Here is a 20,004-nt window from a genome sequence, read left to right as displayed (position 1 = left end):
GTACCCTCTAGATGGCATGACCTCGTACTCCTTGTGGAGGATGTGAAATAATAATGTAAAACCCAGAGTTTCAGATGACATCAAAGTTGCTTGTTCGATGATCTCATAGGAACAGTTTTTACAGGATGACATCATACCACTGTACAGGAAACTACAGAAGACAACTTGCTGTGGTGAGAGCAAAAAGGGGGAGACATGGGGGTAAAACAAAACAAGAAAAACAAAAAGGGGAGAAATCGCACCCAAAGACCCACCCCCCACCCCTGCAGCCACACAACCCTACAATCACACACCCCCATCCTGGCCCGACTGCGATAAAGAAACCCATATTATGTACTGTTCCCCCCATTGTATGTACTTCGTACCCCCCTTATTGTTTGTACTTATCGTGTACTTATTATCTACTCACATTATTGCACTAGTTGGGGGATTTCTGATTTCTGGGTCTTGTTTTTTCATGCTGTACTGTAACTGTTGCACAGTAATTTCCCTCGGGATAATAAAATTTCATCTTATCTTATCTTATCTCTTATCTTATAAACTAAAGCTAATGACTGGAAACTTGGTGTTCAAGTTTCAAGTCAATAGTCTGGCATAGCCTGTAGATCTGTAAAGTAAGAAAGAAATAGTTAAGGGTAAACAAAAACAAACTCCTAGATGCATTTATGTGTATATTTCTTAAATAGGTTTCCATGATTTAAGACTAGAGAGTGATCACAAACTGATCATATTGTAACCTTGATACCCTTGACCCTTGCAGCCTGATCTACTAGAAGGAGCCACACATGCTAAGTCGTTTCTGATCAGATGGAAGACATTATTAGGATTATGAAAGATTACAGCCCCATGCAACCTTTACTTGACTCATCTGTACCTGCCTCTGTTCTTTTCATTACTGTAATAGAATGGTTCACACACATTTTCAAGGAGAAGCTGTTTTTGGCAAAGGAAACACTTTTGGATGTAAATTTTGTCTTCATGATCTTTTATTAATATTACAAATATCACAGTCTAAAATGAATATATTTTTTAATTAAAATGTAGTTAAAGCTAAAATTGCGTTTTGATTGATTTTATTTTGGTATGGTGTAGTTTTATAAAATTACATACTTTCCTGCATGCTGCAGTCCTGTGTTACTCATCGTTATCACCAGTAGAGGGCGCAGTAGGATAGCAGATTTAGTTGTTCAGCTGTTTGGGACACATGCAGAACTTGCAAGGGTAAAAAGACCAACCTTGTACGCAAACATGAATAAATCTGCACTCCCCAGATCCCAAGATGATAGTCAGGTGCTTTCACTGATCAGAACACGGACTCTTAGACATCCATGATACAAGATTGGAAACTACTCTAGTGGGTTCTTATTACTTACAGGTGTACTGATGACTCTTTAGTTCCAGTGAAGAGAAATCTTTCACTTTAGCACATTATCTTGGGTTATTTACCCTCATTACTATAGTACAACAGTACAAGGAATATTTGTTGAACCGTGGGCTTCATGTTCCCATAAGGCCAAACATTTAGTTGGACCATATCGACCCATTCAGTAACACTTCTTGTATATACCAATGTATGTTTTTATTGTAGATTTACTGTTACTCTTATATGTTGATCGCACCAACGACCAGAATATATTCCTTGTACTGTATGTGAAAACTTACTTGGCAATAAAGCTCTTCTGATTCTGATTCTGATTCTGATTTAGGACCCCTGGTTTTTACCCAGGTGAAAGTGAAACTCATTGCAGAATGCAGATTTCCTTCCCCACTGAGCTCACCATGTAATCAGTCTGTACAGGTCACTTTACATTGATGATAATTGATGATTAACATGTACCTTATCTGAATCTTATGGTAATGCACTGGCCACTCTACTACCTTCATAAATCATCTGATACTGTGTCACTGCAGTACTCTAAGGCTAAGTACACTGCATGTACAGGTTTGGTGATGTCATTTGTTAATTCTTTATTAACTTTGTCCATATTTTCTTTCATCATCCATGCATCTATTTATCCATCCATCCCATCCACCCCAATCCCTCCAAATGCATGCTGTTACTATTAAATTATATTATTATTATTATTGTTCGCTCTACCAAGGAGATTATGTGTTGTCTGCATCATTGCTTGATTGGTTGGTTTGATTGGTAGCAGGCAAACTTAAAACTGTCTTGAACTTGTTGGAACGTGCAGCTCATGTCTAATGGAGAACACATTGAATGTTGCTGCTGATCCAAACTCAGGATTATTATTGCAGAGAACAAGTTCCTCAATCGTGACACCCAAGTTCCTGACAGACTTTGTGGGATTGACTGGAGAGGAATCAAGCTGGAAGCTGATATGTGATGGTATGTAGTTGTCACCTGGGATGACAAGGAGCTCAGTCTTTGATAGGTTGAGCTAAAGATGCCGATCCGTCATCCAGGTTGAAATATTAGTAAGTCAGGCAGAAATATGTGCTATTCTGGCAGGAAGGACAGGAAGAGTTGTGTGTGGTCAGCATAGGAGGGGAAAGAGAAACCATATGAGCGGATGATTGCGCCAAGTGAGTTTGTATATATGGAAAAGAGAAGGGGTCCAAGCACTGAACCTTGAGGTACATTCCCCTTTCCATGACGCTCTAAGAGATCTCCCTGAGAGATAGAAATCAAACCATCGGAGAGCTGATCCTGAGAGGCCAAGCTAAGTGAGTGTGGAGAGGAGGATTTGATGGTTGACTGTGTCAAAGGCAGCCGATATAGGTCAAGCAGCATGAGAACTAAGAATTGGCCAGCAGCTTTTGCTGATCGTAGGTTTTCACTACAGACAAGAGGGCAGTTTCAGGGGAGTGACCTCACTTGAAGCCAGACTGGTTGGGATCATGCAGGTTGTTCTCAGACAGGAAGTTTGAGACTTAATTAAAGACTGCACACTCTAGTATTTTGGACAGGAAAGGAATGAGCGAGACCAGCCTGTAATTCTAAACCAAGGATGGGTTGAGTGTAGGTTTCTTGAGCAGCAGGGAGACCTGAGCTTGCTTGAAGGGTGTGGTAGGTAATACCCCTGTTGTGAGGAATCGATGTTGTTTGCCACTGCAGGGATAAGTGAGGGTGAAATGGCTTTGCAGGAGGCTGGTCGATACGGGGTCCAGAGAACAGGTTGTGGGACGGAAATCATTTAGAAGTTTTGATATGTCCTCTTCCTCCCTCAGAGGGGAGACGTCCTGTTAGCTGAGACGGTTGAACTGAGTTGGTCAGGCTCAGAGAGCTGTTTACTGACGCCTTATCAGTGAAGACCAAGATGTCTTCAGTTAGTGTAGTGGAGGGATTAGAAGAGACTGGAAAGTGGAAAATAACTTTTGAGCATCAGTGGTTTATCCTGGTAGTATGTGGTCTTAGCGTTTTTTTTTTATCCCAGAGGTGAAATACAGTATGAAAGGAGGGATTGATACTCATAGAGTTTTACACCTTTTCCTTTCAATGGAGGAGAGCGAACAAGGTTTGTTGAGTTAGGTGGCTAGAGAAGAGCAAAGTGTGTCTGTAGTCTCATTGAGGTGAGTTGAGGTAAACTCGTTCTGAGGGATCGTAATAGCTGAGACCTCATCAGATAGCTGAACCGGTGTGAGGGACCGGAGTTGTCCCCTGAAGGTCAGTTGAATATTTAATTTTGATTATGTAATTCAAAAAACAGTTTGAGTGTGTGCTATAAATACTGCACATAGCTGTGATATTACAGCATCGCCCGTTGATTCATTTCTATATCTTTTACATCCTTTAAATGTGATTGTTCCCCTTAATGTATTCACTAAGTACTAACATAAAAAAAGTCTTTGCAGGCCTGAGCACCGTCAGTTTCACTTTGTTCATTAGAAAAGGCTTCAATTATGCGATGTACTGAAGGGTGGCATATCCGTCCTCAATTATCGATGCATCTAATGAAACAGGTTCACACGGCTGCTTGCCATTTAGACCACATTGCAGTGTTCACTCACCACCTATGACTCACTGTAATATGTGTTTTCCATATAGCCCCTAATCTGATGAATCCCCGCACAACTTGGCCTCACGAGAATGTGTGCAGTTTGGAATGGCCATTGTAAAATTAGTCCTAAAAGGCCACTGATAGTGTGCCTAAAACTTGTTAATTTGAAAGCCAGGCAGCCTTCTAGTTAAAGCTTTCAGAACTAAATGGACCTTAAGGGAATTTTCCAATGAGGTGAGAGGAAAAGAGGGACAGGCTGAGTAGCTCTGCATATTGTGTGGCTGTGTGTGTGTGTGTGTGTGTGTGTGTGTGTGTGTGTGCCCGGATTTGGGGTGTGTGTGTGTGTGTGTGTGTGTGTGTGTGTGGGTGTGTGTGTGTGTGTGTGTGTGAAGCTCCTAAGAATAATGTCACAATCACTATGCATGTATAGAGAAGGCCCTCACAATTTGTCTTGTTCCCATACATTTTTTTTATTTTCATTGTATCCCAAACTGTTGTTCTGCATTTTACCCATTCTAAAATGAGCATAGAAACACAAAAAGGACTTGGGAAAGCGCCGGGATTCAAAACAATTACCTTGTTCTTGTGAAGGAACAGTGCTGACCGCTGCACCCCTCTGCCTTGATATATTATATATATATATAACATCTAACTATATATATATATATAACTTCTACTACTTCTACTATAAGTAGATTTAGTAGTAATTGTAGATAGTAGATTTATTTTGTCTAGATACAGACCAAATTGCACCAACTGATACTCTATCAGGGGATAAATACAGTATGCCTGATTTGTTTCATTGACACTGACAAACATGCAGAAATGTTCTAACAATGTTAAGAAATCAAATTAGCACCAACATCTAACAAAGTTAAACAGGTGAGTGGTGGGCCTGCACCTGAGCACTGCCCCTCCCACCACAGAAGCCTCTCAGTCTGCATCGGAGACATGATTGACACCTACTCTGAGACGCTCCCTTGAGGCGATTAGTGGTATTTTTTGGGAGTTCACAGGATCTTCCCAATTTCAGATCCCAACAGTTAGGAGCTGTCAGAAACCTGTGTATAGATTCTTATGATTGCAGCAAATTCTGTGAAAATGTGTACCAACTGTAGCTTTAAAGCAGCGGTGTGAGAGGATTGGATGGAATCACAGAACATTTCCTCCTTCCTGCAGCACCTCAGCCCTGACAGGTAATTGAGGCAGCGATTCCCCTTGGTGGTCGTTTGGGGCATAAAGGTTTTTACCCGCGAATCAAATTCCATCTGTAGGAGGTGAGACAGGAAACACGCTGGTTGTTTCTGTCAAGGGCACATTTATATCTGTCAACAATGGAATGGAGATTTCCGAAAAAATATTCCATGTTTTGAGTGATCTGATTTTTAAAAAAAGCAAAATAAACAGAGGTAATAAAATTTTATTCAACTGGTAACAAAACACACAAAAATACTTTTGTTAAACTAAGAAATATAATTTATTGCATAAAAATTATATTTAGTTACAGGTAAGAAGGCTAGACATTTATTTACAATTGGTAGTTTACAGAGATAAAATAACATCACTGAATCCATTTAGTTTTTTTTGTAAAAATGTCTTGAACAAAGGTGTTTTTTTTCTCTCTTCGACAGCTAAGTGGAATCCAGTCTTCAGGATAAATGATCCAAAGCAATGGCCAAAGATCCAACCGATACTCGATGAATAAACACTGTAGTCTACAGCTAGCAAGTTCCTGTGACAGGGTTTGGGGAAAGAGAGTAGTCCTGCAGTGTTCAGGGATCCAAAGTACTGAACCGATCGCATTCAACTGTTTGCTCATGGGCAAGAATCTGCGGGGCATCACGTTACAGTCCCAAGACGTATTGTAGCCATTATGCCAAAAGGTTCTTTCATCTTCCCACATGTGCTTTATCAGTAGTTTCCTTGATTAGCGTTCAACATCTTCAGCTCCAGATGGAGAATTTCAACATACGCCATCATGACAAAAACACTCCACAACCACTTTAAGCTACAAAATCAAAACCCTGTCAATGCCCTGATCTGAAAAAATATAATTACTCTTCCAGGAAACAAAAGAAATCAACTGCTTCGCTTTTCTTTTGTACTTGCATAGCACTTACAAAGAGAAATGACAGATCTTAAGTGTGCGTGCACATATGCACATCATCCCACCCACACACACACACACACACACACACACACACACACACACACACTTACGCTGTTTTGAGTTCATTCATACAAAACAGTGACATGACTCACTGCAGAATAGGAGGGATACTGCCTGTGTTTTGGTTTTGTGGTTTCAAAGACATGAACACTTTTTTTGCTTCGAGGGAGAAAAAGACTCAAAAACACGTAGAAATAAGGTTCGCTAACAGCATTTTGATTTCCAGCCTAACAATAACCGATGTATCAATAATGCAAATAGCTCGAGGACCCTGACCACAAAGCAGGCGATTTAGTAAAAAACGTTATCAAACTGAGAGAGGGGAGGAAATAATGAGTTACAGGAAGATGGATGGAGATGGACACGTAGATAAGTGGCGGACAGAGAATAGATTGAAACATAATCCATTTAGTGTTGAGGTAAATTTTATGGTCCCTTGCTGCCTAGGCGAGGCTAATCTATTCAGCAATGTTCATCTCTGAGCAGCACCAACTGCCCTGGGTTACAGCAAAGCAAAAAATGCCTACGGAAAACAGCTTACAGTATATTCACCTGGACTTTAACCACCTCTAATCATGTTTTACAGATCATATTTTACATTTGGAACAGATACACAATATTAAAAATAACTGAGACATACACTCTGTGCCTAACTGTCCCATTTGGCCTGTTTTTACTATAATCAAAGATAATACACAGCAGCTCAGTAGCCTAAACAAGCACAAATTATAAAATGGGTTCTTTATGATCATAACGGCAATGATAATGAAAAAAAAAGATCCACAAATATGGATAATAACTTAAAAGAGCGTTCCCCAAAGGAAACTGTAAGGGATGACCAGAAAGCTCTCCTGCAGTAAATTCTCGACAGATAGAGGGAGTGTGGAGGAGCGATAGAGGAATAGGAGAGGAGATGAAAGAGAACACCCCTGTTAGTCGGAATGATATGCCAAGGCTTTGAGGCATTTGTTGGTTCAATATAAAGAGTCAGTCTGTGCAGTTATCCACCACGTCTGAAACAAACTTCAACAAAATTCATCCTCCTACCACGGAAAGAAAAGGCAGCTCGTCTCAAGCTAAGAAGCTATTTCGCTCGAACCCTACATCCTTGAGGGTCCTGATATGATTTGTCATCAGTTGGATCAGTTAGACAAGAAATCCTAGCCTGCCTCACTCAGAAGGGATTAATGATCAGTTCGTCCGCGTGTCTGTTGGAGTGTGTCTGTAGCCTGAGGAGGTTGCAGACAGGTCGGTGCTGCCTGTTGTTCACTGCACACGCAGAATGACAATGGAATTTGAGAAATAATGTTGGTTTTTAAAAAAATAGCCTCTGCCATGAGGTGAGATGGTGTTTAATCATGCACGTTCATGCTGGTACTGAAATATGGGCATTACCGAGTCAGTGTTTGTTTATGTGCATGTATGTGTTAATGTGCGTGCTTCACTGTACTGAATAACTGATCATTGTGTTTGTTCCAAAGCACTGATATTTATATACAAGAATACGCCGCTTTTCAAACACAATCGACACCAACATTTTATGATATGATGATGCATTTACACTCATTTTACACCTTTGCTCTGTCTAATTCATTTCACATCTTGTGGAGGTGCAACATTGCTTTGGAGAATTCAAGCTGAATAGTGTTTGCATTTATTCTAGATGGGAACGGGTTTTGGTTTGTATGGGGCTACGGTGACCCATCAGGGGTCAGTGAGTGAGAGGGAGATGAGGCAGAGGTAATAAATGTGGAGGAACCAAAGACTCTACAGGCTTATGGTTTGTGCAGGGGTGTGCATATTCATAGGCATATTTTCATCACGGTGGTGAAAAAAAATGTCTTGCTTGTTCTCTTGTTCCTTGACCAATCAACAATCCCCATCTGTTGTCATGACAACTAGCACCTCGCTTTTGCCCATCTCTTCCAGCGCGGTCGCCAGAGAGACGAGATCTGCGTCACCTTGGTGACAAGCTTCCCATAAGTCCAGTAGAACACCTGTGGGGCTGGGCTTTGTTGCAAAGTAGTTCAAGTACCTGAGGGGCAGAAAGGCAACTCAAGTTAGAGGAGAAAAGCAGAAAACAACAAGATGGCAACAGTGACATTATTGTTTAGTACATCACTAATACCGCAGGCAACACTTTAGTTTGATAATCCAAACTGAAGTTCACCTATCAGGGGGGTATTTCAGAGAGCAGGATTAGCATGTTAATGAGTGCCAAGAAACATCTTCTACACAAAGTTACTAAAACAGTCTAATAAAATTCCACAGAATCGATTATTTGCAAAGTGCAAAAATAAATGCCAAGTTAACTTCTGCTGAGTGCCCCCGGTGACAGAACAACACAACCGGGTGGAAACAACAAAGTTGTATTGCCAACTTGAAGCTAGACAGCAACTCTTATTCTGTGTGGCAACTTTACTCTACTGGTGCTTTAGATTTCCACGTGTCTTGTCTTGTGCATAAGCAACGAGCCTCATGAAGATATCTGCATTTCATTCACTCTGTTTCCAGCACCACTAGATAACAACCAACCCATCATCATCTAAGCCCCAACACGTAATGGTCTTGGGCAATATCATATCCATAAAAATAATAATAACAATAATAATAATACTAATAATAAGTAGATTAATTGATTTTCAGAATGATCGATATTGACAGCACTACAGAAAGAACTTATTTACACTTGACACTTATCTTGGATGAACCCCAAACAAACAGAAACTCTGAATCAATTTTTACATCTATAGCCAGTGACTTAATCAGAGGTCTCAAGAGGAACAAACTACTTTTCACTTAAAACTCAGTATGCAAGGACATCGATTCTCCCAGCAAAGTGTGACCAGGCTGCGGAGGGAGTGCTGACCTGTCAAAGCCCAAACTACGAGCCAGGAGTCTCCAGTCACACCCGCGAGCGCTGGGTGCATCCAGGCTGGCACAGATCTTCTGGCGGATGGAGGCAGGCAGGCGAAAGGCATACGGTCCCACCTGAGAGGAAGGTAGGCAGGCTCCTCCTGAGGGGAGGGGCGAATGTGGCGGTAGGGTCTGGAGGGTGAGAGAGGATGGAGAGAACTTTACCATGAGCCCTTGTGTTTTCTCAGCGTAAACATGGCTTTCGTGTGAGCGCTTGAATCTGAGCCGTTACCTCCAGGATGTCTGTGCGCAGCTGGAATATCTGCCCCTCCCCTTCCACCTGTCGTACGCAGATCTTACAGGTGAGCTGCGACACTGCCAGGCTTCCTCTCTCCAGGCTGAAGGTGCAGTGCAGGGGTCTCTGGCTCCCGCTCCAGATGTGATAAAACGGGATCTCCTATCACACCACAAAAATTGGCAAAAAGGTTCAATACCCTGTTGTTTACTGCTGTTGCTTCAAAACTGCACTGTGCATAAATGACAAATATAATCAGATTTCCTGTTTGGTCCAAATTGCTCATTTCTGCACATGAACAGAAACACAAAAATACAGTGTGTGTATCAAACCTGGTACTTGGCCAGTAGTTTGCTTCTCCAGTGAGAGTGAGGAATGTCGTGGATGGACAGGCGCAGGTTGTGGTAGCTGTCTTTGAAGAGCAGAGGCTTGGGATCCTCCAGCAAAACTCCACCGAGGCTCCTTTCCAAATCCATCACCTCCTGCACACAGAGAGAGAGAGAGAGAGAGAGAGAGAGAGAGAGAGAAGGCAGAGGAACAGAGAGAGAGTTTTTGATTAGATCGATGTACTGATATTCTTTATGGGATCATTTTTGATGAATAAATGTTGAAACTTGCTTTGAAAAATTCTAAATTAGAATGCACAAGGTAATCTCAGAGTATGGCGTCTCCAGATGGAATTGTATGAGCCAACAGTATGAAAACTGTTTAAACTTCAGTCGACAGAAATCCTGTGATAAGATGCCAGTGAACTGCAAACAGCTCATGTTTACTAACCAGCCAAACTCATCATCACATCAGCAAAAAGTGAACAAGAAATAAAAAAGGGTTTAATGAGTTTTCATGCGCTGCAGTGAAGTGTACAGATGGGTTGTGTTTTGCTGTCTACTTTGGAATCATTGTCTCCAAAAAGTAAGGAAGCGACAAGACCAGATGACCTGCAGATCTTTCTCCTTATTGACAAATCTGAGTGTGGCGCTGCAAGGGTTGATTGTTCTGTGCCGACCACAGAACGATAAGACTCAGAGGTGTTGGAGATATTTGTTTTCCAACCTTATCTCCTTCAGTAATCTCCTTAACACGCACGTGCCATCAATGCCGGAGGGATTTCATTCTAGAAGTCTATCAAATAAAAAAAAAACAACCTCTGCAACTGATATGACATCATCCCTCGAGGCCAGACAAGTCCCAGATAAAGCCTTTTTCATGTTTGGGAAGAAGTGAAACTCTGAGAGGGCCAAATCAGGTGAGTAGGGTCGATGCTAAACTAGTTTAAAGCCACAATCACATTTAGTTTCACTATTGCTGCAGTTTTTCCATCTGGTTGAAGTCACAGAGCCTTGACTACCTTTGGAACATACTGTATGTTGCACTGTATACAATCACTGTATTCCAGTTAATGTAGATGATATTCAAAACACTTAAGGAATTGTTCACTTCCTTATGTGTCACACTCACTTCACCTTGCTTAGTCAAAGAGAAAAGAAAAGCAAAAAGCATGGCAAACTGATAAAGATACATAAATGTTTAAAGTGGCATTCATGGAATTTACCATTATGGATTCCAATGCGAAAAAAAAAGAAAAAGCCTCCAAAAGCTACTTTGCTTAAAGTTATGGGTTTGTTTAAGCCACAATATGTTCACTGTTGCCTCAAACTGTTTTCTATTGACGTTTGAAACTTCTCCTGGAGATATACTGTGCATGCAGGGTGCTGTTAGGAAAAATAGTACCCAAAGAAAATATATTCTACAAGTGCAAAACTGTTCCATTTGGGAATCCACAAGATACGTCTAACTTTTATTGTGGCGTGCATAAGTTCTATCTATCTGCTCTCATTGCCTGTCTTCTCAAAATGTGCTTCGTGACATCCACACGGGAGTTCCTGGTGTTCGTGATTGGAGGTGTAATGCAGATGGAAAATACATTACATCCACGACTAGATGTAATGTCCCTTATGGACCATGAGCGCATCCAGAGATTTTGTTTTGGATGAGTGATCTGCATTCAAGCTGTCCCAAATGCTCCGGGACAATTTGATGCCGAAGATTAAAAAAAACAAATCCATGGTGTTTAGTGTGACTTTATCGCATCGTAACACTGACAAGATATTGCACATTAAGAATTGCCAAATGCTTTATCGGTGTGCTTTTTGTACTGGTTATGGCAATATTACAGGCAGGTGCTTGTTGTAAAGGGAAGGGACAGGAGACTTGAAAAAGCTGAGCCGGTGATCCACGCAAGGCAGAGAACTGGACGAGGCTGATTTTATTCATCTGAATATGCTGTGGACTTAAGCTCCCACGCATCTCAACTCTGAATGCGGCTGTTGATGAAATAGCAACACAGATCCATAATGGTCCATTGAACAGCCTATATATCTGGCAAGTGAGGGCCAAATATCTCCGGAATGCGACAGCTTTAACAACAAAACAATGTCAGTGACTTAATTCAGACGTAAATGACCTGAAACTGTGAAATGTTGTTACATTTCTGGCCACATTCACACACACATATACCAAACACAGTACCTTGAGTGCATGAGGGGTGTCGTGGATGCAGTAGATGCGAAGGCTGAAGTCGAGTGAGAGACAAGGTGCTCGGGGGGCGAACAGCGCCAGCTGCAGGCGTTTGCAGGCAGGTTGTGGAGGACAGGATTGACCTACTAGGCCATAAGTTCCCAGCTGCTCCATGAGAACATGACAGCTCTCCTCCTCCAGCTGCAGGTAGCACGGAGATGACAACGTCTCTTCTCCCACCGTCAGCACCTCCTACAACAAAAATGAAGAACAAAGCGAAGCTGGATTTAGTGACTGACAACAGGCGACCAATTATTTGATAGCAATCCGGACGCTATCTCACCTCCCATGCCCCCTGATGGGTCTGTGTCTTGAGTGTGAGCGTCCAGTCAGGGGTAGGTGTATCTAGCTGGGCACAGTGGGGTAATGTAAGGACCACAGGTCGATTCAGCAGCATACCGGATGGGCCACAGCTCACCACAGGACTCAGTACTGTCTGACTGCCCTCAGAGGGTAGCCTGTAAATGTCACACACACAGAGAACACAGGCTGTTTGCCATAGTTGCCAAAACATCACGCTGCATTTATAAAAGAACATCACTCGCTACTGCACAGTTAGGAACTGATGAAATGTTGGTATTGATGTATTTGAGGCAAAGAACAAAAAAAACCTGTTACAAAAGTTAAGACAAGTGAACTAACTACAACTTTAGCCTCACGAAAAGCAACAGAACTTGTAAGTAAACCTCAGGAGATAAATTGACAACAGGCAGGACTTCTGTGGCAACATTTTTGATTGAGGTGAGTATGAGGTCTGTGCTGTGATTTTGTGGTGGTGAGGAAGATGATTGCAATAAGGGAACAGAGAGGAAGGGCACAGGCAGTACTCACGTTGTTTTTTCCCACTTGTTGATAATGAGGTACATCTCATAGAACTTCCCCTGGGGGATCGTGCCAGGAGGAACCAGCAGGCTCACACCTAAGAGAGAAGGTTTTTTTCCTTTTTACATTTCCTGATGTGTCATTAATTAAACTTGACGTGGGGTTCACAGCAGAAAACATTTGATGATGAAGATGAAGATGGCTGCTTGTTCTTACCCGTGTTGGGGATGGTGAGGCGTCCTCCTAAGTTACCCAGGGTTGCACTGGTGCTCAGACCGGGCTCCCTGGACAGAGTGTGGCAGTAGGGCTCTCGCTCTCTACTCATGGTGCCCACCGACTTCAGGCTGAGAATCTCCCCGTCGGCTGAGATCATGTCGGCAGGGAGCTCCACGGATGAAAGAGTGGAGGAGTTATACACCTTTATTTTAAGACTCGGCAAGGGATCCAACAGGGGAGAGGTGGTCATGGGGATTTTGTGTGGGCTGTCGTTGACCGCATGCTGCAAAGAGTAGAGGGGCCCACGGAAAGCTCCTGCTGTGGCTGTCAGATCGGGCGGAGCTGACGGGTGCAGAGCATGGGGGTTATCTGTGGACACGGAGGAAGAGCAGAGAGATTCATTTATCGCTGGAAATAACACAGGCAGCATGTGTGAAGACTGATGTGAGTGAAATTGATTAATGTTGTTAATTAATATTTGATGCTAAGATCAAGAGAAGGGACCCCATGACAAATGTTTAACAGTGTAGTAGAGAATAGCCAAAGAGGAAAGAGATTATCGTGGTGAGTGAGTTCATTTATAAGATGGTATAAATAGAAGCATGATAATGAATTGTATCATGCAGACATGTGTCTCCAAGGGCACGGAAAAGCTGTGAAAACAAACACACGGGAACATAAAAATGGCAACCAGGGAAAATGTGTATGTGTGTGTGTGTGTGTGTGTGTGTGTGTGTGTGTGTGTGTGTGTGTGTGTATGTGTGTGCGTGATCTCACCCTGTCTGGGAGGCTTGTAGTTGCCAGGGTGGAAGGCGGCAGTGAGGGCAGAAGACGAATCTGTAATGTCGCCGTGGAGATGGCGGCATCTGCGGCGATATGCTAGCACGCCCACACATAGCACAAGGATCACGCATAGCAGCAGAGCACCCACCAGCCCGGCGTAGACGGCAACACCCATACCGGGTGTCAGTGCTGCAAGGGAGACAGGAAGACAGAGGTTTAGGACAGAGAGAGACAGAGATACACACACACAAATAGAAATACAAGGGAAGTACAGCAGGGTAGAAAATATATCCTTTAATTTACAGCACAATTTGAACAGAAATGAGCTTTGAATTGAGAAACGTTTGGCAGTAAATGCAGAATACACTCTTGGATTTAATGGGCTAAAACATGCAAAACCACTGATAACATCCTATAAAACCAAACTCATTTCAGCATTGCAACTGGATCCGTTTTTTGCACTGGCAACCTGAAAGCATGTGCCTGCTATGCACTACCTAATGTTCCGTTTCATCCAGGAAAGCTAAATTAATAATTTGCTCCTCTTTAACTGCACCAAAAGTCCGGCCTTTACTGCACCTGCTCGCCTGTTGGGATCCTTTAGCCCCGATTCCTCAACACTAACCATCCCAGACCCATGGACCAGTCACACAAATAAAAGAAGGAGCGCGGAGAGTTGAAAACAGAGGAAGAGAAAGCTACAGGTCTGTGGGGAGAAGGGATGGGAGGGAGTTCGATAAGGGTATGATTTGTGGAGAGGACAGGAGGAGATGTGTGGCGAGGAGATTAGCGTAGCGGTGCTTCAGCATGAGTGAGCGTGAAAGAACCCGGAGAGAAGATCATACAGACCGCAAAAGTAGCGATGAGGGTGGAAAAGAAAGGGTGGAGCAGAGGAGGAGATGAGCACCAGAGGCAGACTGGCCCCAACCAAATCTGACAGCCGTCCACAGTTATTACCAGAAGAGGAGCAATTGCAAATTAGCTGCAATAGCAAGGCTGCTCTCCCCTGAGATCATGTCACACCGAGCTTGATGAATTACCATCACCTCAAATATACACTAAGTTATATCAGTGGCAACTTCAAATCAGATAGAAATCACCTGTTCTTCCTCAACAAATTCTTTGAGCCTGACTCATAAACCCATAACTCATATCCGGGTCTCAACATACAGTGGTTTTCATATGTAGCACATATATGATCACACTCTTCACTTTTTTTGTTTTATACTTATTAGGTCCCACAATGATAAAAATGCATTTAAAATAAATGTCCAGGATGAGCCGACAGACTACAGAAGACAGACCTATGCTACACTTAGTCAACATACTAGACAAGACCGAAACGCTCATGAGTGGGTTGCTGAACAGACTTAATGACTAATGCTGCATACAGCCACACAGAGAGACACACACACACACCTACACACACAATCTGAAAGAGTGAGCGGTGAAACGTGTGAAGTAATGGGAAGATGAACTTACGATGGCTTGAATGTTCAATAGAAATCTTTTTATCTGTTTGAACAGAGGAAAAACAAGAGAAGAAGAAGAACAGAAAAAAACAACATAAAAATGGATGGGGTGGCAGTTATGCAAATGAAAGTTGAAATAACAAAACACAAAGCTGAGGTGGGAAAATAAACAAAAGCTCATCAACATGAAATATATGGTAACATAAATATATATAAAAGGCATATGTAAAAAAAAGCAACCTAGGCATCATTGTTTAAGTAATGTTTATGAAAATAGAGAATGAATCCGAACAGAAAATGACCATGAGAGAAATGAGACTTTGGATGGGATGGTGTTTTAGGAGCCGCAGTTAGAGACTGAAACCATGTAACAGGAACACATTCACATTAACATACATCACCTTTGTCCTATTGAAAAGCATCTCTGTCCTGATGGGAACAGTCTCCTCCCAGCTCGCACCAATCTGAGTGCCACTGAGTGGTTTGATGCGTGTGGACGGCAGGATTACGTCACATAGACGATGTCTGGAATAGCCCGAGGTCCTTTTCTAAGTTTTATTTGTTTGTTTTGGTCTAAATCAGATACATGCAATGTTTGTAGAATTCCCCTTTGGTTTGGTTTCACTAACTGAAACAAACTGAATCCACTTTAAGACAACATTATGTGAAGAAGCGCAACCTTCAGATGGCTGAAGAGGGAGACTAGAGCCCACACAACCACGTGCCAACCTTCAGCATGTGAATCCAAAGACATACAGTATCCTTGTTATTTTATAGCAATAATTCACACAATGTATTCACTGAGCGCTCTGGTTCCTTGATCAAGATAAATCGGTGGATCAACAGATCAACTTATACCTCTTTCAAAACTGGTTTGGATCATGCGCACACCACAAACTGCTTCAGAGTTTGTGTGTGAGGGCGACCATGACCACTTCCCTGAAAACCCAGACAATGATCTCTTTCCAAGTGATCTGCGCCCAAAAGCAATTAGAAACACTGATTCATCAGGTTCCAGTGACGAAGGCGGTTTGCGGCCGCTCAAAGCATTTTCTACGTTTACGACTGATAATGATTACGTCGGCAGGGAGAGCGTCAGTTGTTTGCTCCGTTGAATCCTGCTTCTGTAAGTAGTGGAGAATGTGTCTCTTGTACTGCGGTTGAAGCTCTGTGTTACTGACAGTCCACACGCTCTCCCTTTGTGAGTGCGTTTCTGAGGTTTCTTTGCTTACTTGAGGTTATGGGTTTGTGTCTCAGTGCTTGTTTGCGGCTGGGTGGGTTACATGTTTTAGTGTGTACTCTGTGCTATGTATCTTACTGCTGTGAGATCCTAATGCGCTGTCACCTGGATTCCTCCCCGCTCATCACGGGCTGCACATTCGGTGCCAGTGTGAGTCTGACTCACGTTCAGATGCTCCTTCCTCTACTAATTTGTCAACTTGGTTGTGACCCACTCGCATTCGCCTCCTTTCTCCTCTCTCTCTCTCTCTCTCTCTCTCTCTCTCTCTCTCCCTCTCTCTCTGCTCTTAGACTTTGTAATTTTTTCCAAATGAAACACCAGTCTTAAATGTAACAGTTTTCCTCTCAGTTGTCTCTCTCTCTCCACACCTTCAGCATGCTTTTGCAATAGCACAACACCACAGCATTTAAGATACCAAACAGCTGTGAACTACAAGCACATAGATCACTGCAGGTAGGATCCTTGGCTAACACGGATTCCAACATCGAGCACGATGTAAACACAAGATCTCATTCCTCTTCCAGGCTTGACACTTAACAACCACCCCAGTTGCTATCAGATCAAGCGACTTACTGCGTGCACACAGGCCTTCTGTGCAGTTCTTGCTCTCCATCATGCTGCCGCTGCAGTGCTTGCCTCCGTTCCTGGGTGGCGGTGCCTGACATTCACGGCTGCGCCAGTGGGTGCACTCCGTCCCACAGGCCGACCACTTTGCCCACTCTGTCCAGCCTCCGTCCACTAAAACGGAGAAGCAGGGATGTGAAAACAGCAAAAAACTTCCATCACCAGTAACTTGGGAATGATGACATTATGGGGCGTATTCACTAAACGCACAGCTAATCACTACCAGGGATATAAAATCCTCCATTGCTGCAATACTTCAATTTTACAGGGTATTTACGAATACTGATTGTGTAAATGAGCACAGCTGCAATTCAGGTCATTTGAATGAAGTACTGCTATGTGCTTTAAAGACTATGCCGTGAGAAATCTTCCAATCTTCCTGAATATATGATTGTCTTCATAAATAAAATTGTTTTATATGAATCTGGAGGCTCCTGTGGTCTCACAAATGTGACAAAGCGATTATGTTAGAATTACATCTTGTCCAGCAGAGAATCATGGTCGATATTTTGGCCCTGAAGAAATTGACTTCCTATGGCTTAATCATAGCAGTTACATGGCCTAAAATGCTGTTCCTGTCTGGTTAAAGATTAATGGAGTGGTTGAGCCGTCTGTGGCAGGAAGCAGCATAGAGACAGCGAATTAATTACTCAAAATCTGCTTGGATTAGGAAAAAGCAGGACACAGTAAATCTTAAATCACCCTCACCTGGACACAGTGTGTTGCAGGTCACCCTCTGGAAAGGTGGGCCCTCACAGACGGCACCTCCATTGAGCGGTGCAGGATTGGTGCAGCTGCGAGTTCGCCGCTGCCAGCCCCGCCCACACCGAGCGTTACACTCTGACCACTCAGTCCACGAGGACCAACCGCCACTTACTGACAAGAAGAAAAGAGCAGATGGAGAGGGAGAGCGTCTGTCAGTTAAAGGAGTATTTTGGGCTGTTGGACAAGGATGCACACTAAAAACATCCACGTGACCTTTGTGCGCTTTGGCTTAACCGCAGCAGTTACATGGTTGTGGCAGGAAGCAGCTAAAAGCCAGAATGGTCAAAACAAATTTCAAAAATATATTCAGCGTCTCTCTCTAACTTGGCTCAATGATAAAGATTTTTAGAAAAGGTGAAACAAAAATGCAATTCCCTATACAACCCCCTGTCAAAGTTCTCTTTTATCGACTCTTGTGCCCATTGGCAAAGTAGATTCTCGTGTCAGTGATGTAAGGACTGGCCAGGGGTGTTGCACTGTGATGTTTGATCACATTTGAAATTCTCAGGACTCCATCTTTATACATCACATTTTCAAACAAAGGGGGAGAGATTTGTTTGCACGAAACCTCCATAAATGTGGAATTTACACAGCTAGAAATCCTAGATAAAAAGCTGACAATTGGCAGTTGTCAGGGTTTTCAGTGCCTCCTGCTTCCTGTGTCCATGTGCACTGCAGTGAGAAATAGCAACTATCAGAACCTTTCATGGTATGATCTGTCACAGATGGAGTATAGAGCTCAGAGAAACGCTGATACAGCTCAGCCCTCCACACAGCCCGAGGCCCAACCTGAGCCGCACAAAACCCCTAAATATAAGCGTATGGCGTTTGGTGGAAAGCTACGGTGTGTCCCAAACTGAGAAGTGTCTTCTGTGGGGGAAAAAAAAGCTGTCAAATGCAGCTCTAGAGACGAAACACTCCACTCTCTCTCCTGGAGAGGTCTCAAATACTTCAAACGTGAGGTTCATTTATATATCTTATATGCCTCTTCGATATTCCAGGTGTCATTTTTAGCTTAAAGGGGTGTATACGTGTGTGTGTATACCAGTGGCAGTGAAGTGCCATGAAGAGCACTCACTGTGAAGAGGCGCCTTGCTTTAGAAAGGTTGCAAACATCAACATAGAGTCAGTTTGAGCAGTAAAAAGTTGATCTTGAAATCTATCCAGTTGTTTTTATTGCCTCTGGTTTGCTTTTTATTTACCTTCACTTAGCTGCAGTTTCTCATTTGTAATGTCAGTCGCTTGTTATCACTCTACATAACCAAGTCAAACTGACCAGGCACACATTAACCGTCTTTGTTTTCATGATTTCTAGGGTTGGCCAATCTCCCAATAACCTCTACATTTCTGTGCACTGTCTATCATGACTTACAGCAACACAAGGTTATCCCTCCAATGTGCCTATAGATGTACGCTTGTGAGAGAAGGACGCAAACATGAATCTGAATTACCATAAACAATGACAGTAGCTGTGCTGCTGCGTCGTTTGGCCACCACGTTACGAGCCACACACGTGTAGTTTGCAGTGTCTGAGAGTCGGGCCTGCTTGATGATCAGATTGTGGTCAATGGTGATCAGGAAGTTAGAGTCCTGCGATGGATCGATTACATCCTCATTTTTCAGCCAGTCCACCTGGAGAAAGACGCACACAGATACACAGAAACATCACAATCCATTTATTAATCATAAGTTGAACGATGTAGCTTCTTAAAATTCAATGGTACAACTTCACATCGGTTACTACAGAAATCAGCAGGCGTATATGCATAATCATGTGGCAGACACACACACACACACACACACACACACACACACACACACACACACACACACACAGACAGACCCTTTCAGCAAACACTCTAAATCTGCAGGGTATTACAGCATCCCAGCACGCTTCAATGCTACATCTGATATTGACCCAACACTGTCAATATTTGATGATTTTCAGTTTGCTCAGAACAACACAAATATGTTGCTTTTTTTTTCTCCTCAAAAAACTTCCTCTCAGTGTCTCTCACTTACATTTTTCCTTGTTTATGGGTTATATGATAATAACCAACTGCAGCATTCCTTAATACCGCAATATATAATAAACACAACATTAAATACCTCTTGTGCCTGTAACAATCACTATTTGCTAATTTCATTAAAAAACAGAACAGTTTATTAATAATTTCCCATTTCATGAGGGCAATAAAACCACCTTATGTATTGCAATTGGA

The 20,004-nt window shown here is 42.7% G+C and overlaps 1 protein-coding gene across 1 annotated transcript in view; it reads right to left on the bottom strand.

The window, feature by feature from the left end:
- Nucleotides 1-5,468: 5,468 nt before the first annotated feature.
- unc5b (unc-5 netrin receptor B) overlaps nucleotides 5,469-20,004 on the bottom strand; it is a 47,433-nt gene continuing 32,897 nt past the window's right edge. The window contains exons 5-17 of the mRNA XM_076166619.1: nucleotides 19,234-19,414; nucleotides 17,726-17,893; nucleotides 16,967-17,131; nucleotides 15,164-15,196; nucleotides 13,676-13,870; nucleotides 12,899-13,267; nucleotides 12,692-12,779; nucleotides 12,144-12,318; nucleotides 11,813-12,052; nucleotides 9,616-9,765; nucleotides 9,281-9,445; nucleotides 9,002-9,180; nucleotides 5,469-8,167 (exon numbers count right to left, since the gene is read on the bottom strand). Coding sequence (XP_076022734.1) covers nucleotides 8,002-8,167; nucleotides 9,002-9,180; nucleotides 9,281-9,445; nucleotides 9,616-9,765; nucleotides 11,813-12,052; nucleotides 12,144-12,318; nucleotides 12,692-12,779; nucleotides 12,899-13,267; nucleotides 13,676-13,870; nucleotides 15,164-15,196; nucleotides 16,967-17,131; nucleotides 17,726-17,893; nucleotides 19,234-19,414 — 2,274 coding nt within the window. The 3' untranslated portion in view covers nucleotides 5,469-8,001. The remainder of the gene's footprint in view (nucleotides 8,168-9,001; nucleotides 9,181-9,280; nucleotides 9,446-9,615; nucleotides 9,766-11,812; nucleotides 12,053-12,143; nucleotides 12,319-12,691; nucleotides 12,780-12,898; nucleotides 13,268-13,675; nucleotides 13,871-15,163; nucleotides 15,197-16,966; nucleotides 17,132-17,725; nucleotides 17,894-19,233; nucleotides 19,415-20,004) is intronic.

This window comes from Genypterus blacodes, unplaced genomic scaffold, assembly GCF_046128005.1.
Source record: "Genypterus blacodes isolate CSIRO-AG114 ecotype Tasmania unplaced genomic scaffold, CSIRO-AGI_Gbla_v1 ptg000012l_1, whole genome shotgun sequence".
In the NCBI taxonomy this organism is placed as follows: domain Eukaryota; kingdom Metazoa; phylum Chordata; class Actinopteri; order Ophidiiformes; family Ophidiidae; genus Genypterus; species Genypterus blacodes.
This window is presented reverse-complemented; position numbering and strand designations above follow the sequence as displayed.